The 21,626-nt window shown below is 59.3% G+C and overlaps 4 protein-coding genes across 4 annotated transcripts; 3 read left to right on the top strand and 1 right to left on the bottom strand.

Annotated features, from left to right (window-relative positions):
• Positions 1 to 1,701: 1,701 nt before the first annotated feature.
• Positions 1,702 to 5,033, top strand: BESB_041010 (threonyl-tRNA synthetase family protein; the record flags this gene model as incomplete). Its single annotated transcript, XM_029362687.1, has 4 exons — positions 1,702 to 2,001; positions 2,240 to 2,474; positions 2,740 to 4,305; positions 4,588 to 5,033. 4 exons carry the CDS (start codon positions 1,702 to 1,704, stop codon positions 5,031 to 5,033), a joined length of 2,547 nt encoding a protein of 848 aa, XP_029221652.1.
• Positions 5,034 to 8,268: 3,235 nt separating this feature from the next.
• On the top strand, positions 8,269 to 10,987 carry BESB_041000 (MtN3/saliva family protein; the record flags this gene model as incomplete). The annotated part of the gene is made up of 3 exons (XM_029362686.1): positions 8,269 to 9,094; positions 9,723 to 9,902; positions 10,347 to 10,987. The coding sequence occupies 3 exons, from the start codon at positions 8,269 to 8,271 to the stop codon at positions 10,985 to 10,987; spliced, it is 1,647 nt and encodes a 548-aa protein (XP_029221651.1).
• A 2,936-nt stretch (positions 10,988 to 13,923) lies between these two features.
• Positions 13,924 to 16,987, bottom strand: BESB_040990 (putative syntaxin 6 protein; the record flags this gene model as incomplete). Its single annotated transcript, XM_029362685.1, has 7 exons — positions 13,924 to 14,000; positions 14,446 to 14,499; positions 14,780 to 14,924; positions 15,563 to 15,664; positions 15,971 to 16,160; positions 16,596 to 16,676; positions 16,923 to 16,987. The coding sequence occupies 7 exons, from the start codon at positions 16,985 to 16,987 to the stop codon at positions 13,924 to 13,926; spliced, it is 714 nt and encodes a 237-aa protein (XP_029221650.1).
• A 1,983-nt stretch (positions 16,988 to 18,970) lies between these two features.
• On the top strand, positions 18,971 to 20,793 carry BESB_040980 (uncharacterized protein; the record flags this gene model as incomplete). Its single annotated transcript, XM_029362684.1, has 2 exons — positions 18,971 to 19,673; positions 19,754 to 20,793. 2 exons carry the CDS (start codon positions 18,971 to 18,973, stop codon positions 20,791 to 20,793), a joined length of 1,743 nt encoding a protein of 580 aa, XP_029221649.1.
• Positions 20,794 to 21,626: the final 833 nt, after the last annotated feature.

Below are 21,626 nucleotides of genomic sequence, written 5' to 3'. Positions count from 1 at the left end.
CGTCGTTTGTAGAACCGAAGCCTGCCGTTTTTATCTCTTGCTACACAGTATGCACTCTCGCGCAGAGAAAGAGCTCAGTCCCTCCGCGCGGCCGCGGCGGCCTCCACCTGCGTGAAGCCCTGACTGCGAAGAGATGCCAGACAGCAGAATTTGCTGCGGAAGAATAGCTCTTTTGACAGGGAGAAGCGCTCCTGCCGTCGATAGACAATCGGTTGAGTCAAGGTGGGCGTGCCGCGGTCTCCTCACGCCGCGGCGGCCTCATCCGGGGGCGACCCACCTGCACGCGGGCGCAAGGCGCGTGGTCGCCGGTAGTCGCTCGCCTCTCGAAGCTTTCTTCGTCTTCTGGCGGTCACATTTCGCCTCAAGTAGAATAACTGAGCGGGCGCGTTGATATTTTTCAAAGTCCTTCACTCCCGGAACTAGCGTATTCCCCGTTTCATCGCGCGGCCTCCTCTCCATCGCTCTCGGCGCGCGACAGTCTGCGCGGCGGGCGCTCCAGCTGCCGTTGCCCATTTCTCACTCGAGGCAAAAGAGACCCAGAGAAGGCAAAAAAGAAGGCACACGCCCTCTCCCTATGCGTGGGCGCTGGCGCTTAAAAAATGTACTCGAGCTCTGCCTCTCGACCTTCCCTCTGAGGGTCTCCAGGGGTTCCCAAGCCAACGGGTCTGCGACCGCCCCTGCAGTCGCCAGCCCTGGTCTTGTCGCGCCGCACAGCACCACAGCCCCGCGGAGCCGCGCGCACGCGCCTGTCTCTGTCTTTCGCTTCTCGCGACCTCACGCGTGGAAAACGATTCACTGAGCGCCTTCAAAACGCGTTGCTGTCTTCTTCCGTGTGAGCTAAACGGTGAGGGCGAGACCGAGGCGAGGAGCCACTAGGGCACCCGCTGCCGCTTTTGGGCGATGAGTTGGGGAGCCTTCCGCCGCCGAGCTGGCAGCGCCCCGTTACACCGTTAGCCTTACTCTTTTTCTGCCTTTCTGTGTTCCAACTCCTCGCTGCAGACGCCAACAAGGCAAGCGATCCTGCTGGTCTTCGGCGTCCAGCTTGCTCTGCGTGTGGACGACTCTCTTTGAGCGGCAGCGCCGCTTCGGCTTATAGTCGGAGGCGCTCGACGCGCGCGTCGCCGTGTTTGTCTCCACTACGCCCCACCCCCCCGGCGACGAGCCTCGATTGGTTGGTGTCTCCGAATCGGCGCCATTTTTTAGGAGCTGTGATAGAGCGCCTCGCGCGCGTGCATTTTTCCAATTTTCTCTTAAGCTATGTTTCGGCTTCGGCAACGCGGCATTTCTCCTCGCTCCGCCCCTCCGCAGCAGCCACTGTCGAGTGCGAGCTGTCGGCCGAGAGTCGTTTTCTCTCGAATCGAAAGAGAGGTTCCCTTCCGCCCTGTCGCTTTTGTTTGCCGCGCTGCTTCGCCAAGAGGCGCCCCCAGAGCCGCTGTGCAGAAGAAGTCCCTGCTGCGGTTCTCTTCTTCTGGCGAGCTCTCTCCTGCTCCTGCGTCGTTTTTTTCAGCTTGTCTAAGCCCTCTCGCTGGCCTTCACTTGCGCGGCGCCGCGTCTCTGTTGGGCGGGCCTGCCTGCTCTTCGCCGTTGCGGCCTGGGCCTGCGTCTTCCCGCGTGTCTTCTCGCGCGCGTTCTCCGCGAGTTTCGTCCCGACTTTCTGCCAGTTTTTTTCTTTGTCCGATTTCTTTGCGCTCCCTGGCCATGATGGCGGCGCCTGGACGACGCGCAGAGCAGGGAACCGCAGCCGCTATCGCGGCCGAGGAGAAGATCGGCGACCCCAACTTTCAGCCCTGCGAAAACCCCGCCTTTCTGCAGAAGCGCCTCGCCCTCTTCGAGGCGCTCTACGAGAAGCAGACGCAGGCGGTGAAGGAGAAGCCGCGGAAGGAAATCGCAGTCGAGCTCCCCGACGGCAGCAAGAAGGAGGGCACTGCCTTCGAGACTAGCCCCTACGACGTCGCCGTGCAAATCTCCAAGGGCCTCGCAGATGCGTCGCTCGTCGCCAAGGTAAGGCTTCAAAAAAGTTAAATTTCCATCGAATGCCGCCCTAAACCGCTCGCGAGATCTCGCGCGTTCTGTAGGCTTCACGCTCTTTCGACGAGAAAATAAGGGGTTGTTTCGCCTCTAGAGGGCGATCTCACGGCGCGCCGCGTCCGCGTGCGCGTCTCTGTCGCTTGCGCCTTCTTTGCCTTTTCGTTCTTTCCATCGGGTGCGACCTCTTTCGCGTTTTTCCTGACTTTTTCAGGTTCTCTACGTCGAGCCGGGCGTCGGCGCAGAGGCTTCCATCACCGCGGCGGACGACGACGAGGAGAGCTGCGCATGCGGCAACCACGAGGGAGAGGAGGCGAACGGAGAGAAGGAAAAGTGGATGCTTTGGGATCTGAAGCGGCCGCTCGAGGGTTCCTGCAAACTTCAGCTCCTCAAGTTCGACGCGGACGAAGCCAAGCACGTCTTTTGGCACTCCAGCGCGCACATCCTCGGTGAGAGCTGCAGACAAGGAGACGCAGACAGGCAGTCTTTCCATTCAAAATGGGAGTCTTTGCATACATGCGCGTGTGTGTGTGTGTGGACTGTGCGGATATCTCTGGTTTCTGCGGACATAGAATGAGTGCCTAAGCGCATCCTTCCATCGATTCGAGTTCACGGGGAGGCGCCGGTGGCGGTGGGGCCGCAGGGGCAGTGCGTCTCCGTGTGTGTGTGGATGCGCGTCGGAGGGGTTTTTCTGTCTTTTGTGTTGGGCGTCAGGTCAGTCGATTGAGGCGTGTTTCGGGGCGCAACTGACTGTGGGACCGGCGCTGACGAACGGGTTTTACTATGACGCGTACATGGGGTCGGCGACGGTGACGGAGGAGAGTTACGCGCAGCTGGAGAAGGCGGCGCATCGCGTGATCAAGGAGGATCAGCCATTTCGGCGGCTAGTGTGTTCGCGGCAAGAGGCGCTCGAGTTGTTCGCCGACAACCCGTTCAAGGTGCAGCTGATCCGCAGCAAGATCCCGGCCGACGGCCGCACCACCGTCTACCGCTGCGGGCAGTTGGTCGATCTGTGCCGCGGGCCGCACGTGCCGTCGACGGGCAAGGTGAAGGCCTTTCAGGTCTCCAAGCACTCGGCGACCTACTGGCTCGGGCGGCAGAACCTCGACTCGCTGCAGCGCGTCTACGGCGTCTCCTTCCCCGACAAGAAGCAGCTCAAGGAGTACCTGCAGCTGCTCGAGGAAGCCAAGAAGCGCGACCACCGCGTCGTGGGTCAAAACCTCCACCTTTTTTTCTTCGACACAAACGTTTCGCCTGGGAGCTGCTTCTGGCTGCCGGACGGCGCCAAGGTGTACAACAAACTGTGCGAATTCATGCGCGAGGAGTACCGCTTCCGCGGCTTCCAAGAAGTGATTTCCCCCAACATTTTCAGCTGCGACTTGTGGAAGACCTCGGGTCACTACCAGAACTACAAGGAAAACATGTATCTGTTTGATGTCGAGGGCAAGGAGTGGGGTCTGAAGCCGATGAACTGCCCCGGACACTGCATTATGTTCAAGCACTTGGCGCCTTCCTACCGGCAGCTGCCGCTGCGCCTCGCGGACTTCGGTGTGCTGCATCGCAACGAGCTGTCGGGCAGTCTGACCGGTCTCACCCGCGTCCGGCGCTTCCAGCAGGACGACGCGCACATCTTTTGCCGCATGGATCAGGTCAAGAAGGAGGTCGCGGACGCGCTCGCCTTCCTCTTTTACGTCTACGAGCAGTTCGGCTTCTCCTTCGAGCTCTTCCTCTCCACCCGCCCGAAGAAGGCCCTCGGCGAACGCGCCGTTTGGGACGCTGCGGAGCAGGCGCTCAAGGAGGCGCTCGACCAAGTCGGCAAGCCCTGGCAGCTGAACGCCGGTGATGGCGCCTTCTACGGTCCCAAGATCGACATTCGCCTGTGGGATGCGCTTAAGCGTCCTCATCAGTGCGGCACGATTCAGCTCGACTTTCAGCTGCCAATTCGCTTCAACTTGCAGTACCGCACGCAGGACGAAGCCCAGGCAGCCGCGCCCGACGCGAAGGAGGCGAAGGAGAAGCGCTGCGAAAACGGCGCGGAGGAGAAGGACGAGGTCCAGGCGGACGCGAACGTGGAGCAGCCCCTCCGCCCTGGCATGGCGCGCCCCGTCATCATTCACCGCGCCATCCTCGGCTCCATTGAGCGGATGTGCGCCGTCATCATCGAGCACACCGGCGGCAAACTGCCCTTTTGGCTCTCGCCTAGACAGTGCATCGTCCTCCCAATATCCGACAAAGTCAACGACTACGCCGCGTCCGTCAGAGACACGCTTCACAGCTTCGGTAAGTGCCTCATGCCATCTAAGACTTTTCAAACGTACTACGTATTCCTTTGAATTTGGGCATCGGTCGGCCCACCGGTAGACGGCATGAGTGCCTCTTAGGCACGATCTGAAACCGGGTATGTTTGTTTAAAGCGGTTCATTCGGATGCAGTTATCTAGCGATAGCGACCGTTCAATCAAGCCCAACGCTGAGAGCGAGGGATGCGCATGCAGAGAGAGGCGCCGGCAAGAGTGCCTCTGGAGTGGTTCGCGGGTTTTTTTTTTTTTTTTTGTTCTTTCAGGTTACGAAGTCGGGCTCGATGTGTCGAACAACACGGTCAACAAGAAGATCCGCGAGGCCCAGCTGCAGCAGTGGAATTACCTCCTCGTCGTTGGCGAGAAAGAGCGCGCGGATAAGACCGTGACGGTGCGCGAGCGCGCTGATCCTGAGCATCAGAAAGTCCTCTCTATGGAGGACCTTTTGCTGCTGCTCGAGAAGCAAGGCATGCCGAACTCGCGAAAGACTTTGACTGTAAGTCCACGCGATCCGAGAGGGGGGAGGCCGCCCAGATTCTGTCATTGGATGCGCTTCCAGGGCTATGCAGTTGAAGCAGGCTTGTGCGCGCGGCGTGCACACCAGCATAATTTTTCTTGGCTCAGCTACACCCAGAGAGATGCAGCATCATTCGGGGCGAGGGTGGGGTCACGGCGACTCCGCAGAGAAAAGAAGAGAAAAAGGCAGGACTGAGACCACCCTAGAGAGAGCGTGTCAGATAAAATTTCTCGTTTTTGTTTCTGTTTGCGGGGTGCTGCAGCTCGAGACCTGGAGGAACAGCCAGCAGTGAAGTCGCGCGTGAGCAGCCATGAACTGGCGGAGAGCGGGCCGTGCGAGATGTTGAATAGGTTTCGGTGTCGCCGGCGTTCTGTTTCTACTCCGAAACAGAGATTGTTCGCCCTGCGGAGGGGCGCTGAGTTGTTTATTGCACACGCGCGTGCATGTGATATAGCCGTGTCTCGGTATTGTGTCATTGTGTTATGTTTTCGGCTGAAAGCCCAGGGTGAGCCGAACGGCGACGGGTTTCCGCGCGCCTGTGTATGTAGCTGCAACGGCTCGTGAGGGGGGGATCCTAGGGGCTGGTCACCCCGCGAGTTTTCAGGTTTTTGTTTGCTCTATCGAAAATCAGCCACCCCTCTTGCGTGTGCTGCTGCCATGCCGGGCGCCTCTTCGGCTGCCGCTCTCCGTCGCGCCGCGGGGCGTGCTGCCGAGTGAGAGAGGGCTGGCGACCAACACTCGAGTCTGAAAAGGTCGAGTCAGCATGCGTGCATGCGATGCAGCCGAGGCTGATATCCGGGGGCCAGTATGGGAGGCAGCCTCAAGAATGCCTCTGTACTACAGACTTGCGGGATTCGCAGTAGTCAAGTTCGCGCCAATGCAGCGACGCCGACACACGCAAGCTAGAGGTTAGTACCTCCACCTTCACGAGGCGCTGGAGCGGTGCCGTCCGCATAAAGAGATCCCGTGACTAGCCAAATCTAGAGACTTGAGCAGCGGAGAGAGCGATTCACATTCCCAGCGGCAGAAGGCGTCTACGGGGGTTCTCAGCGGCACTTAAGAAACTACTCGGGACGCGTGCTTGCCTCTCCTGCACACGGCCCAGGAACACGGGTGATGAAAGTTTATCGGGATCCGGGCACGCGCGCGAGAGCGCCGCTTCACACTTCTTTGTGACACATCTGCAGTCTCTAGTCTCGCCGGCGCGCGCGAGCTCTCTGAGCCCCTCGCGCCGACAGGCTGCGAGGCGTTGCAGCCCAACGCGGTCGAGCGAGCGGAGGTCGCTGCGGGCAGCAGCCGGGCGGGCATCCTTTCTAGTTACTTATATATATGTATATATATATTTGTATGAATATACTCAGTGTATGTCTATACAGGGGGCCGCGGCGCCACTCAGAGGTTGGCGCGGTTCGCTGGTGCGCTTGGGTCGAACATGCTGTACCTTGTCTGAACTGCCAATCACGCGGAACAGTTTCTCTGCTTCCTTAGCGGACCGCAGAGCTCTGGCGGCAGCGGTGGCAGTTTCACTCGATATCTGTATATCTATATAAATGTAAATATATTCGGCTTTGAGAATCAGATGACATTTATTCTGCAGGCCTGGATATAAGATCGTATAAGTCGTATCAACGCATGGATACATTTATGCACATATACACATATACATGGGTTTTTCTATATATATTTTAGGCAGTAAATGTACAGGTTTTGAGCGCAGACCCTGGCATATTGCGGTGATCGTGTATGTGATGTATTTTGCGGTCGCCCCGACTTGGCTAGGTTCCTCGTTCCCCCCCCCCCCCCCCCCCCCCCCCCAAGGCTGAGCGGGCACAAGAACGCATTTGACATGTTCTGCTTAAAACTTTGCAGTCGTCAGAGTCTTCTGTGCGAGCCACTCCGCTTCGATTGCCGTTCTTCGGCGCGGACGTCACCCGCGTGCCTCCATCATGCGGCGCGGGCCCGGTAGCCTGCCCTCTGGACACCTCCTTGAACGATTACTTTCTCAGGTCCTAGGCGCACATGGAAGCGGAGATCGCGCGTGGAACACGAGACTCATGGCGACTCGCGGCACATCGTCCCCCGGTGTGCAAGGGCGCATCGCGTTGGGTTCCACGAATCCGCTCTCCGCGGCGCCAAGAGAGAGGCGAGGCCCCACGAAACCGGTGTGTAGCTGCTGTGTCCTCTGCAGCCTTTTGAGCGCGGGTGGCCATTGCGCTCTTCGGAATCGTCTCTTTTCACTGTTCAAGTCACCCAGAGGAGCGGTCAGAGTGGCTTGTGGATCCGCAGGACGGGGAGAGTACGCCGCCGGAAGGCGTCTGCGAGTGTGTCCGCAGGCTGGCGAGTTCTCGCGCGCGCAGAGTTTCCGCTTTACTGGGTAGACTCTAGACTTTTTCGTCAGGACCAAACCTCCATTTTTGGCGTCCAGCATCCGCCTTCTCTTCCTCCTCGCCTGCCGCGCAGGGAAATCTGTTCGATCCCGCCAAAGAAGCCGCGCGCGCGCTCTTGCGCAATAATTTCGCCGTCGAACTTTCGCGTGGCTAGTCTACGCTATGTGTGCGTGCCGGTGTACGTGCACTGCGCAGCTGGATGCCGGGGCACACGAAACCGCGCAACTGGACGCGGCTGCGGACGAATGTGCGCCTCGACAGTCAACACAAGAGAGGAGAAAGAGGGAAAAAAAGAATCAAGCTGGGGATGGCTAGGTAAGTGAAGAAAGTCGTTACAGAAGCTCCGCGACACTCACGCCAGCAAATGAAAATACGCGGAGGCAGCCAGCTGGGGACTGGTTTTCTCCGCATTTTCGCGACACGACTCTGCGCGCGTCCGCTGCTTGGTGGTAAGAGACGAGACGTTTTTGGAGCTCCTTTCTCTTTGCTTCCGCGTCGGCGAACTTTCGTTGTCGCGGGATTTGTGTCTGATAAGCGAAAAGCCTTTGCGCCGTTTGCCGGCTTCCATCGATGTAAGGGAGACCCCCGCGCCTCGGGGCTGACCGACCCCGCTCTCTCTCCCGAGTCGGACGTTTGTTTTTCTGCTGTGTTTTCGTTTCGCTTTTATCTCTCTCTGCAATGAAGTTCCCCCCCGAGTGCGTGCGGCTCGGCCTGAGGCCGCCGCGCCCGGCTTTCTCTCTCGCTCGTTTTGCTCTCCTCGCGCTGCTGCTTCTGTCGTCTCTGTCTGCCTCCTCCTCCTCTTCGCTCGCGTCTCTCCTGCCTTCTCTCTCCCGCTCTTCTTCCGCCTCTCTCTCGTTCCTCGTGGCGCAGGCGACCAAACTGCGCAGCGGCGTCGCGGAGGGCGCGGCGCAGGCCCCCGAAGTGCGTTCCGCCGCCTCGCCTGACCTCCCGGTCGCCGCCTCCGCCTCTGTGGCGGCGTCTGCCCCCCAGAGGGCGCGCTTCCCACTGCAGCCGCTTCGGTGGCGCCAGTCCCGTCCGCGCCTATGATCGAGGGCGTGCCGCATCAGGCGCTCGTTGCCCTCGAGGCCCCAGCGGGCAGTCCGCCCGCCTCCGCGAGTAGTCCGCCCGCCTCCGCGAGTAGTCCGCCCGCCTCCGCGAGTAGTCCGCCCGCCTCCGCGAGTAGTCCGCCCGCCTCCTCCTCGTCTGTGCCTGCTGCGTCTGTGTTACCGCAGTCTCTCTCCTCTGCGCTCACGTCCTCGTCCGCTTCTTCCTCTTCTCTCGAGGCTGCGGCCGCGGCTGCGTCTGCGCCGTCGCTTCTCGCGGAGAAGCAACTGAGCCAAGGTGCCGGAGCGTCGGTGCTCCCCGCGCCTCTCGACGCCGCGGCGGCTAAGGCCGAGGCGGCGTCTTCGCTTCTTCCGCAGCTGACGGTGTGGTCGCTCTTGGTCTCGCCGCTTGCCGCGATTCCGGCGTTCATCGCGGCGCGCGTCTTGTGGCTGATGAAGGTGCTTGCGGTGCTGTCTGCGATCTTTATGCTGCTGGCGCCGCTGCCGACCATCATGCGCGTCAAGGCTTGTCGAAACACTGCCGATCTGCACAGCCTTCCCTACGTCATGCTGCTGCTTTCCGCGGTCATCTGGCTAGTCTATGGCCTGCTGAAGCGCGACCTCGTGCTCCTGGTGCCCAACGCCTGCGGCCTCTTCGTCTCGGCCTGGTACGTCAAGACTTTCCGCAAATACTGCAAACACGAACAACAGGGCAAACTGCTCAACGTCTACATCGCCCTCAGCTCCCTCCTCCTCGCGGGCATCTTCGTCGCAGCGCTCTGCCTCGGACCTGAAAAAGCCACGCAACTCGTCGGCCTCGCTGCAGGTAATCGCCCGTGTCCGCCTCGACGCAAACGCTTGCGTGGGGTCAACAGTCCGGAGGGGGGGGAAGGGGGGAGGACGAGGGGTTCAGACATTCAAACAGCGACTAAGGTGTGCACATAGACGCGAATCTGCGGAGGGTGGGAGTGCCTCTATCGGTCGATACAGACACGCGATCGCATGAGCGCGTGGCAACCTGCATGCTGCGTGTATAGAGCTAGAGTGCATGTATATATTTCTATGTGCGGATACATGATGTGCATATATAGATGCATATACATATATGTGTATGATCGCATACATATATATATATATATATGCGTGTGTATATAATAAGTACTTATCTCTCCGTATATGTATTTGTATTTGCATGAATACGAGAAGATGCCACGCGTATGAAGAGAGAAGGGGAAGAGTGTGTGTTGTGCGGAGGGCTTTGCGTGCGTCGCGAGGAGCGGCTAAAAGCTCGTCGAATCTACATCTTGCGCACGCCGTAGAGGAGGCCTACGCGCGTCTGCCATGCGCCAGCGTTTCGCGTTGAACGTGTTGAAACGGTTAAAACGGCACGTCGTCGCGTCTGCGTGTTTGGTGGACAGGGCGGAAGTCTCGAGTTTTGTTTCTTTTTTTTTCAGCGGTGATCAACGTGTTCAGCTACGCGGCGCCGCTGTCCGCGCTGCGCGTGATCCTGCGAGAGAAGAGCACCGCGTGCCTGCCTGTTGAAGTGTCAATGGGCAACTGGATCTGTAGCTCGCTCTGGCTCTTCTACGGCTGGCTGAGTGAAGACCTCTTCATCCTCCTCCCCAACCTCATCGGTAAGCAGCGGAGGCAGACACGCGTCTGGATCGCAGCCGCTTTTTCTTTGTACGCAGCCGCGTGTCAGCTTCCTCACTCTGGCTAAGAAATCCGCGAGTCCCCTCGATTTCCGAGTGTTTGATGCGCGCACGTCCCTGGCAAATGCCTGTGAGAGGCCCGGCTGGCGCCTCTGCAGTCCCTGTCGGGCGCGCGGCAGGCTTTCCGCCTCTTCGGGGTGTTTAATATGGTTTTTCCGCGGCGTGTGCATCTCAACAGTATGCCCCTCGCAGTATGCCTCTCTGCCCTCGCGTGTGAGCGCGTCGCTTACGCTCTTGACACCTGCGTCAAGACGCTGTCTGTCCCTCTTTCGCCGCCAGGTGTCTTGAGCGTCCAAGATAGGGCTTTTTATTCTGGAACTCCGCCGGTTTTCATCGCTCACGCGTGCGGTGTGTCTGCGTCTTCAGGCACACTGGTAGGCTCGGTCCAGCTGGCGCTGTTGATTCTGTATCCGCCGCCGTCGCGTCGCGGCTTCTCGGTGTTGGGGGGCAGCACCTGCAGCCGCCCATACCGCCCGCCGTCCTGCGCAGTGCCGCCGATTGAGGAGGATGTCTCTGCCCTCGCGGCGTCGTCGCTGACGCCTTTCTCGAAGGGCGCACACGGGGAATTTTTGTCTTCGGCCTCGCTGCGATCCGCGAGCACGGTGACCAGCGAGGCGGACGCGCGCGGCGGCGGGGAGGCGGCTGCGCAGGGCGCCGCGGAGGCAGTCGCGCCGTCGGTATGCGGCATCAACGCGCCGTCGCTCCCCACGCATGAGATGCTTCTCAGCGATTGGCGTTCGGGGTTCATCAGCACGGGCGAGGAGGGTGCAGAGGAAGACCTGGACCGGTTCCTCGACGTCGACAGCAGAGGAAACCCCTTCGCGCAGTGGGGCGCCCGTGCCGCGCTCGACGCCGCAGGCCCTCGCGACCACGCCCGCAGAGGATTCTCGGCGTTCTTCGGACCCGGCGCAGAGAAGTGGAGCAGCGAAGGCGAACGCACCAGCGCCGCCAACCTTCTCGTCTCCGGCACGTACGACGACAGCGTAACCGGCGTCGACGTCGCATGAGGCTGGCAGATGGCATTCGAGGAGACGCGACAGCCGAGGGGCGACGTCGAAAAAGCGAAAAAGGGGGAGAACAAGAAGCGCCGGAGGGTCACCGAAAACGCAGAGAGGGCGCGCGCGCAGGGATGGAGCGGCATACGCCGCAGTGGGGGGAGGTTCGTGGAGTTTGAGCTGTGAGACAGTCGCGCAAAAACACGGGCGACGCAGGCGGCGCCCGTGTGTGTGTTGTGTGGCTAGCTGTGTATGTTGTGCCGCCTTCGATCGTAGCTGTCGCCTCTCGCGAGGCGCGCTTCGTCGTCCGCCGTGCGCCGCGTTGCCGTGGATGTGCCGGGGAGGGGGGGGAGGGAGGAGGACGAGGGCCTCGGGGCGAGGGCTGCGCCCACGCGGACGCGGCGCTAGTCTCAGATTGGCGTCGCACCTGTCGCCTCTGTTGAAAGACGGAGAGCGCAGGGAGGGACGCGGACAACCAGAGGCCCGTGGGGTTTCTGGCCCGTCACCTCTCTGTGGAAGTTTGAAAGCAGATGTGTCTCGTGTCGTGTCAAGGCGAAGGCGGCCTCGCCGGCCTTCGTGCGAATTTTTCGGGGTGGCGGCTTAAGTTTTTTTGAGGTGTCTCTCTCGCACGCATGGCAGGCCCTGCCTGGCTGTTCAACCGGAAACAGATCGCTTCGCTTTGGCTGCTGTGAAAATGGAAACCGGCATGTTCCGAAGTCTTCGCTTGCACCACGCCGCAGCGCAGATCACTCGTCTGCCTCTGTCACTCTAGACCTACAGCAGACGCCAGGCGCTCGCGTCTTACGTTGTTTAGCCTAGATTTATATAAAATGCATTTTTTCTGGGGAGTAGATAGACTACGTATTGGACTCCTGCATTGTAAATCCAGTAGACGCAGATCTGCAAACGCGAACACGTCAGGGCAGTGTCTTGAGAAAAGGGCAGCAGCCGCCGCTGAGGAACAGTGTTGCCTTGTTGAGCGCGACAGCGAAACACACTTACAGCGGCGTTGGCAACCCAGGCAGAAAGAAGGATTACAAAGGGTTGAACACTTCCATGTATATATTTGTATATCTATGTATATCTACGCGAAACACCTGGCAGAGTTGCGAATAGAAAGCGCAGGAGATCGCCACACGGATGCGTCGCACTTCGTGGAAAGCGGAGAAGTTTAAGGAACTCCTGCAAGCGCTCTGGACAGCAGTCAAAGTGGAGAACGCCCAGAAACCAACATACTGGTCAAATTATCTCCGCGTTTATATATATATATATATATATATATACCGGGGGGTTGTTGACGCTCCTGCCTCGCAGTATACAGTACGAAGCGCTGGAAGGATCGCAGCGTGAAAAAGTCACAGTTTAAGCCACCCTGAGCCGAGATTCAAACCAAAAACAACTGCACCAGAAACTGGATGTCCGTTTTATTCGATGATCTTCTGTTTCTACTGGAGTCGAATAAAATGACAGAGTTTCTAGAATACAGAAACTCGGATTACGAGATTCAGACAGCCAATTTCTTTATTACGGCAGAGCACCACCGCCACACTGGGCTGCTGCAGACAGCTAGTAGAGTCGTAGGTCTCCGGTGATGGAGATCTTTCACGTTCTGTTGAACTGAGGTTGACTGGCTTCGCCTTAGCGCTCCTTCAGCATGAGTAGATCCCTGAACGGTAGACTGTTTGGACGTCACCTTCACTCATTTCCTCGCTGAGGCGATACCGAGGGTTTGCGAGAGCTAAACCCACGTGTTGAAGGCTGCGACGCAAAGACCTTCGATCACTGCTGCTGTCATCGGTTCGCCAAAAGCGTACGGAGTATAGTCACGGCGCTGTCTTGTGGACTCGTGTGCAGTCAAACGCTCCAAAACAAGTCGCTGTCGTTTGCACCGTTTGGGTGCAGGAGACAGAACAAGGAGTGACCGCATGGAAACGGCTGTACTTTTGGCATATTATGCACTGTTAAAACTTATCCCACTGAGTACTAGCTTGATTTTAAGTCCAGAGGCAGGTCCATCTAATAACTCTGGTTTCCTGGTTGCAGTTGGATCTGGTCAGAGCAGCTCGGAAGCGGCGGTGTCGAGTGCGTAACAGGAGGGAGCGCAGAGCTCAGATATTCCGCGGATATCGGTTTCTCAAACCGGAAAGCGATAGGCGTACACAACAGAAGTTCAACTGCTTCCGCAAGCAAACCGCGAGGCAGTCGATCAGCGCCGGCGCTCGCGTCCGCTGTTCCGCACCCTCAAGAGCGAACATTAGCAATTCAGAAATGTTCTCAGAGTTGTCGCTATTCACTCCCTTATGGAAAACTGGAAGTTCAATCGCATCGCCTACGAAGCGAATCCTACGAAAACCTCGAAGCAAAAAGACCTTTAGGCGATGAACCGAAAAAAAAGAAGTAAGAAAGCGACGTGGCCGAGTGTACATACACCGCGTTGCGTGCCCCGGGGCGACTCCAGCCGCAGTTGGGTGTACACACACCCGCACCCCATGCTGTAAAACTTCAAAAGGTGAACGAAAAGGCTCTAGAAAGGCAAACGCCCCCGAGTCGGGTTTGTCTTAGCACGAGAAGAACCCTGAAACAAGTGCAACTCGAATGCTTGGAAAGCAGGCGACGGCCCCAGACGGGTTGTAAGAATATTAAACCAATAAGGCAGGATGATAGGTTTTTACTATCCTCACCGAACTGAAGCACGCGACACCGAGGTTAGTCCCCCTCAACCGTCCACTCCTGTCACAGAAGAAGACAAAAAGTTCAGTTTCTCTAAAGAATATAGATATATAGGACACCTGCTTGCTTTGAATAAACCGTGGCAAATCCTCTTGGGTGGTTTCCAAGCACCCACCTGCAGGTGTACGTACACGCGGGTTCACTGGAAAGCCTCCATGAGCTACTTCGCCTTCTACTCACTCCTCGAGCACTTCTTGCGCTCATGCCGCGGCAGAACTCTACGTGATGATTAGAAGAACAAAAAGCAGGAAGGCGATACACGTCAGCCACAGGATGAGGCACAGCTGCCTCAAATCTGAGAGCGCAGAAGCAGCACATGCAGCAGCAGTCGGAAGAGATGAAAATTCGCCAGGCGCAGAACGTGTATGCAATCGCATGCGTGCGCCTCAAAGTGCAGGAATCTAAAAAAAAGAGAAAATTGGCGAAAAAAGACCGTGACCTCTCGTCGCCGTCTACCGGGAGACGGAACGGAGCTACACGCATGCGCCTTTATATGGGCATGTGTGAACGCGTTCGCGCGCGCGTCACTGCAGAGGCACGTGCCTCCGGAGCGCCGCCTCGCTCTCGTGCCCAGCACACAGTACGCAAGTATATCTTTGCCTATGGCCACAAAAAACAGACTGCCGACAAATGCATGTTGGACACGCCTGGGAGTTTAAAGTTTAGGGTTCACCGGATCTGCGTGTCGCTTTCGCATGCATAGTATCACAGCGGAATAATCTGGGAAACGCGGCGCTTACTGGAGGTCTTCAGAATCTTCGCCATGCGCCGCATGAGGAAGTTCATCTGAGCCGCTGAACGTTCAGCCACACACCACACACAGGGCGTTCGCGAATGAGATGCGAAGACTGCGCAAAGAAACAGGAAGAAATCGCGCGGAATCCATCGCCTCAGGAGCTACGCCGCGAAGCACACGCTGAATCTCCACGCTGAATCGCGCAGCTGTGACAACGCTAACTGCGCGCGGGGGGAGGGCGCCTGCGATGCATCAGACAAAAAACGCGAGTTCGCAAGGCGCAAGTAGAGGCCACTGGGGACGACTCCCCCTCACGCACGAAGGCCTCGACGACGCACTCTGGTGTTCGATGTCTTCGTCGAGCTCGTTCAGCATGCGCTGTTGATTCTCGAGCTCCTGATTGATCATCATGGCCGTCTCGTGGAGCCGGTCTGCGCTCTGCGAGAGCTCTTGTAGTTGCGAATCTTGCTGTAGAAGCAGTTGCTGCGCAGACAAAGAGGGAAAACAAGAAGCGCCTGCGCAAAGAGCGGGCGAGCTCGCTGAGAAAGGCCACGGCTCTGTGCAAGCGCGGCGCTGCCAGACGACGACGTGGCGTCTGGCGGGATGCCCCAAGAACGGCGGAAGAAGCATGTATACGTGGTGCAGTGTCTTTAGAGACAGACTCGAGACTGCGCGCTCAGTTGCAGCTGCGCCTAGGGCATTTTCACAGAAACAGCCTTCACACAGTCGGTGGACGAGGCGAACAAAATTGGCCTGGAAGCTGTAGTCATTTTAACTGCTGATTAGGATTAGGGAGGGGATAAGCACGGAGCCAATCCGGTAGTAGGGCATTTATCACAATAGTAGCGTGGAGGGCTCACACTCGACTTTGAGAGCCGAAAGTGCAGACCGAAGCTCAGCGGCGTTCCACCGCAGCCAAACAGAATATACAGAGAAAGAAAAGAAGTTCGCGCGGCTCGGGCGCCGAGACAAAATCCTCTTGGGTAGCTTGCGTGAGCCATGCAGAGACCGCATACAGCCGGCCGCCGAAGAGGACAAACAGAAAACAGCGAAACAAAACAGCGAAATAAAACAGCGCGGCCGAGCGCCGATGCTGGGGAAGGCGTGAAGACGCTTCCTACCTCGTGTTGCTGCTGCTGTGTGTGAAAAAACGCCGCGTTCGCCTCCGCGGCGACTCGCGAAGAAGCGTGCGAAGCCGCGGCCTTCTGCGCCTGCAGCGCCGCCTGAAGAAGAAAAAACAATCGACGGAACCGAAGACAAACGGGCCTACAGACACGTTCTCCGCCCCATTCTAAGTCCTCGTTGACGCGGCGGCGAAGCGGCAAGCACGACCATGGACACAGTGTCTCTGAAAGGCTGGAAGTCTCCGCCACCTGTCTTCTCGAGAAACGAATTTTCCGCGGGCGACTTTCCACGAGCAGGCCCCGAAGGAAACATGAGACTAAGCCGGCGTCTGCGTGGATGGCTTGAGCGCAGAGCAGCACGCAAGTGAGACAGCAGGATGAGTTTGCTCTCAGCATGCCTCGTACCGAGACTCGCGATTGAATGGACTGGAGGGTGGCGCGCTGCGTCGTCACGAAAGCCCTGCGCTGCTGCACTTCCTCGGGGGAGAGGCCGAAGCGCGCCGCGTGGCGCTCCGCCGCCTCCACAGTCTTCTCGATCGTCCCCAGCTCCTCCAGCAGCTCGTCTGCGGTCTCCAGCAGGCGCGACGCGGCGGCGCTAAAAAACGAAAAAAACCAAAGAGCACCAACCTAGACAGCAGGGTGAGCCGGCGCGGCCTCGCCGGGATGCCAGCAAAGGACTCTGGGGGGAAAGAGCGAGGGAACGAGGGAGGGCGGGGCTTGAGGGAAGAAGGAGAGGAGAGGACAGCGGAGAGACCTCAGGAGACGGGCACGCAGGCAAATCAGGGGCCGGAAGGTGCGATTTAGAGAGAGGGCGCTCCGCTGAGCGGAAGAAAAAGAGGAAGACGACGCCGGAGGCGTAGAAGTCAAGAAGGCACCACAGATCTTTCTGGAGTACACCCGCGCGCGCGTCATGGAAGGCACAAGAGAACCTGGATGCGGAGAAACAAGGACCTCCAAGATCTAAACCAGGAGTCCACCTCGTAATCTACACTTCCTCAAGGTCCGACGCGGCCAGAAAGAATGCACTTACGCTTGTTTCCTCGGATCGCTGGCCCTGTGCTGCCAATCGCGGAAGGAGCGCTCGAGGTCCCTGACGCCCTCGGCCGTCTCGCTGAAGACGGAGAAGAGAGACAAAAGTCAAACGCCTGAGAGAGACGCCGAGAGCAACCTAGACAACGAAGAAGGAAACAGCGGCACCGAGGCGACGAGCGCCGCACAGAGAAAGCGGCGTCCGCTGGGATAGGGGAGTGCGAAGCGGGCGAGCCGCGGAGGCGGCCTGTGCTGAGGCTGCGGCGAGCAACCAAGAAACTTCGTCCACAGGCGCACCCGCTTCCTGAAGTGCGGCAGCTTCGCTTACTCTCGAGCGGCGTAGTAGGGGTCGGCGCGAGCCGCGAAAGCCGAAGGGGCTCCCGCAGCGTTCATCTTCGATGCACAGAGGGCGTGCGGAGAGAAAAAAAAAGGAAAGAGCGCGAGAGTAAGAAGCGGCGCGACTCTTCTGCGCGGCGCAGGACGCCGGCCGGTCGCCTCAGACGAAGTGAAGCGCGCCCGAAGACGAACGCGCGAAGGAAAGACGCTCAACCGGGGAATAAGGACGCAACGCGATGCGACAGACGCGAGCGAGAGGAGACGTGAAGAACTCTGGAGCGACGGGCGGCCCCCGCAAACGAGCGAGAAAAGCAACGCGCCGCGAAGGAACCGAAAACAACTGAAGCCGAGAAGACGGTGCGCGTGGACTCCGCGGCTGCTTCAGCCGGCGCTGTTCATGCTGCGTAGGGACGCGCCGCTGCTTTCTCGAGCAGCGGAAGGGGCGAGGTTGAGAGAAACTGGGATGAAAAGGACTGCCGTTCTTTATGAGAGGCGCCGGCCAGCAGCGACTCGACGACGAAGAGAGGCGGGGGTTCGCTGTCTCTTTTGTCGCGTGTAAAGTCGCAACAAGCGCCGGGAGCTGTAAAGACAGCGCATGTAGACACGTGTGTCACGTCCTACACTGTAGTTTTCCGCCTGTTTCTCCGTCGCCCAGCCTTGGTTTGCGTTCTACGGGATCCTCTTTCTCCGTCCGCAGCTTTCGTGTCTCACGGTGTCTGGTCCGGCCTGGTCTTCTGCGCTTTCCAGGCACGGCACGAGCGCAGAGCGTGTTCAGGGCCTCTGCTGGTGAGGTAAATATCGGTATTCGCGCAACCGATGACTCTGCGTCCCTTGCGTTCACCGCGCTCTTGGCTGCGGTTTCGACATGTCTCTGGCGGGAAAGCACGCGCGCATGCATAGAAAAACAGTCGCGCGCGGCCGCAAGAAGACACGCGCGTGGCTCGCGAGCCATGCTTTCTCCCTCCTCGCTTGCAGCGGCACACATCCTGTGACCCCTTGACTGAGGCGACTTCTTTTCGAATTCCGTGTGCGATTTCCGGCTAGTTCTCTTTTCTTCCCCTTCGCTGCTCGCCCTCCCACGTTCTTGGCGCGGGAGGACGCTGGTTAGCGCGCCCCGGCCACTCTCTTCTCTCGTGCTCGCGTGGATAGCATGGGACGCCTCTGCGGGTCCCACGCGTTTGGGAACTCTTCGTCCTTTTGTTTCTCTTAAAGGCATTCGAAATTCGTGGGTCGAGTCCGCTGGCCTTGGCTCTTTTTCCTGCGCCCACTTCTGTCCGCCGTAATTTTCCGTCGGCTGTCCACTCACGCCCCCGCCCACCCTATCACAGATGGGGGTTTGCCCATGCAGAGGCGGAACGCTGCCACCGAAAGCTGGCAGAACTTGGAGTTTCCGGTCTTTGAACGTGTGTCTCTTGATCGCTGGTCCTTTCTTTCTGCCGCAGTGAAAACGCGATGCACGCGCCTTTCGCCTGGCTGTCAGGGCGCCCGCTTTTCGCAGGAATTCGCCCCGTGCATGGCTCCCCTCTCCCCCCCCCCTCCGCTGGCTCCAGCGGCTAGCGGGCGGCGTCTTGTCGCGGTATGCCAATGTGTGAAGTGTTTTGTGTTGTTCTGTCCCAGTTCCAGTTTCTCTAAAGTCTGACCTTGTTCATCTGTCTACGTCTGTCCCCCGGCGCGTCGCCACTCTCCGCAGTCGGCGGCATGCAGCCGCGCCTCAGGTCACTCCGCGTTTCTCGGATCCGTTGGAATCACAACCCCGTTGTGGCGTGGGTCTCCTCGAGAAAACTCTTTCTCGTCTTTTCTGCCTCGTCTTGACGGAATGATGGGCCACCTGGTAGTCAAAGGCGGCATTTTGATTCGCCGGGCAGCGCCTCGCACGTGAGTATTCGTGCCCTGACTCGGGAATATCGAAATCTTCGGTTCAAACCTCGAAGAAGCACACTCCGGACGCGGGCAGCTGAAGAAGAACCCCCGGTTCTCTTCTTTGCTTCGCTGAAATCTGCTCTCTATAGCTGTGTGCTGAGCTTGTCAATCTGAAGCGGCATGGCGTGTGAAGTGTACGTACACCGCAAAGACAGGTGCGCGCTTTGCAAGAGAGGATGGCGAAAGCAGCGTGTTTCTGGCGCTGCGTGGCCGTCCTCGTCTTCCATCTTCCTTCGTACCGGATTCCTTGTTGTGCCGCTTTGCTGGCTTCACATTCTTCTATTCACCTGCACACCGGAAGGGCCCGTTCCGGTGCTTTTGGCGAGCGTTTCTGCCCCGCTGAATTTCACTGACACCGTCAGTCCGAGCGGAGGAGACGCGAGCGATCTTCTCAACCAGCTGCAGGCGTTTCCGGAGCTACGGCTTCCTGAAGGTTCCTCTGACCGAGCCAGTGGCGCAGGTTGCAAGGGGGATGGGGAATCTGCCTCAGGGCGTTGCGTAGAGGATTCTTTGTTCTCTTCAGCCGTGCCTCCTTCGATTCAGCTCGCTTACGAGGCTGAGCTTTCGTGCTTTTTCTCTCCGTACGCATCCTCGCTGCATGCGTATTCGGCGTATCTTCCGGTTCTGCGTGCGCCGCGGCCTTCTTCGCTGGAGCTTCTCGAAGCGCTCCTGGGCGCAGCGCGCGCTCTCACCGTCTTGGCGCCAGGCGGCGACGAGCAAAGCGGAGGCGACGCCAAGCGCGCGAAGTCTTCTGCACGGGGGGGACACGCGCAGAGGAAGGCAGGCGAGTTTTTTGTGTGTCTGGCCATCAGTGTGGCCGACGGTGACACGCTTGGTTGTGCAGAGATCTCGAGCGCAGCAGACTTGGAGAAGCATCTGGGAAGCAGCGACGTTTTTGCACAGAGGACGGACGCGCCTTCTGCTGCGCGACCTGCGGCGTCCGCGCCCCTCGACCTGCCTTCTGGCGTCTTCGCGCTCCCCCTCGCCGTCCTGTTGTCGACCCCCGCGCTGCTGTTTGCCTCTGCGGACGCGGAGCTCTCTCGGCGCGCGATCGCGCTGTTGCCGCCGTACGAGCAGACTCCGTGGCGCGGCCGCTGCAGGCCGCGCTCGCGCTGCACTCTTTCCATTCGTCTCGCGGGCCTCGACGCGCCGGAAACCGCCAAGCGAGGCCAGCGAGAGGATCCGCTTGCGAAACCGAAGGCCGCCCCCCTCTCCCTCCAGGCGACCGCGTCGACATTGACGCCGGCGGACAGCCCTTCGGCGTCGCCGCCGCTGCTCGCCTGGCTGCTGAGGCCCTCGGGAGAGTGGTGCTTGTGAAGCACTTGGGCTTGGATCGGTACGGGCGAACCCTCGCGCGCGTCTTCCGCGTCACCCGCGAGGGCGCGTTCGTCGAGGCCGTGCGCAATGCCACAACAGAGCCCAAAGGCCCCCTCCAGACTGCAGAGGAGGCGGCGGGAGGACGCGACGCGCACGCGGCAGCAGAGCGCGACACAGGGGCCCCACGAGACACCGACCCTGGCGCAGACACGAGGCGGCTGGCCGGCCAGGCCGCGGCGGTCAAGCGGCGGAGTCGCTCCGCGGGAGCGCCGCGCGTCGCGGGCCTGGCGCCTGGGGCGGCGAAGTCTGAGGCGCAGAAACTCGTTGCGAGGGCTGGAGCCGACGAGCGACGAGTCGCGCGTGCGCTTTTCGTCGAGCAAGTCCTCAACAGCAAAAACACGGAAGACATCGGCGATGTTTTGCTCCGGGAAGGACTGGCTGTCGCGTACACGCGCGGCGGAGCCAAGTTCGATGAACGTGAGAAGGAACTTCTCGCGCTCGAGCACAAGGCCCAGCAACGCGCTGTGGGTGTGTGGAGTGTGCCAGAAAGCGTGAGGGAGGCGCCCCACGAATACAGGCGGCGGCAAAGAAGCAGAGCGGATGCGCCGCCACCTCGCCGCCACTAGCCGGCGCCTGGCCGGTTGGCGCCTTCTAGGCAGCGCTTTGGTGTGTCGAGAAATGGATATGTGGAGAGATACAGATTTATGAAATTCCAGAGCGCGATCCGCGACACCCGTTCTGCTTCGCTCCAGTATATGCGCTAGTTGAGCAGCGGGACGAGTTTTCGCAGTCTCACGCCAGGCTCTCGAGTGTGAGCGAGCGTTGCGCGTTACAGAGATTTTGGCTGTTCACTCCTCTTGTCGGCGGCGGAAGCCCGGGGGTGCCTCGCGTGTATCTGTCGTTTGTTGAAAATCTTACGCACGATGTTGTCCGTGTTGCATCTTAATGTCAATCGGTGTTTTGCTCCTGCGCGCCTCGTACACAGAGACGGCCGCACGCCTCGTAACTAACAGCACACGCGAGCGTCCGAGGCTGTTGGAGCCTTAAGCTTTCTCGAGTCAAATCTGAAGAGCGGCGGAAAACGACATTCAGCACAAGCTGCCTCGATGCAAACCGACGCACACCCCGTCCGCCGGCGGCGTACGGGGGCATGGCTTGACCCTTGAGGCAAGTGTGGCTTCCGGCGGGGGAAGACGACGGTCGAGCGCTGGCAATAGCTGTAGTTGTCGGCAATGCCTCAGGCCAATGGAAAAAGACGCATCTGTGGCGTACATACATACATACATACATACATTTCTGAGATATTTCTGATGTCGCCCATCGCGTGCGCGGGCGGAGCTACCGCAGAAACGCACAACCAGTCGCGCCGCCGCCTGGGCACACAGCGATCTATCTGCAGGCGCGGCCGTTGGGACGCGCGTGGCGAACTGCTGCGTACCCGTTCGGTGTGACAGTTCTA

The sequence above is a fragment of the Besnoitia besnoiti genome, chromosome II (genome assembly GCF_002563875.1).
Source record: "Besnoitia besnoiti strain Bb-Ger1 chromosome II, whole genome shotgun sequence".
NCBI classification, from domain to species: Eukaryota; Apicomplexa; class Conoidasida; order Eucoccidiorida; family Sarcocystidae; genus Besnoitia; species Besnoitia besnoiti.
This window is presented reverse-complemented; position numbering and strand designations above follow the sequence as displayed.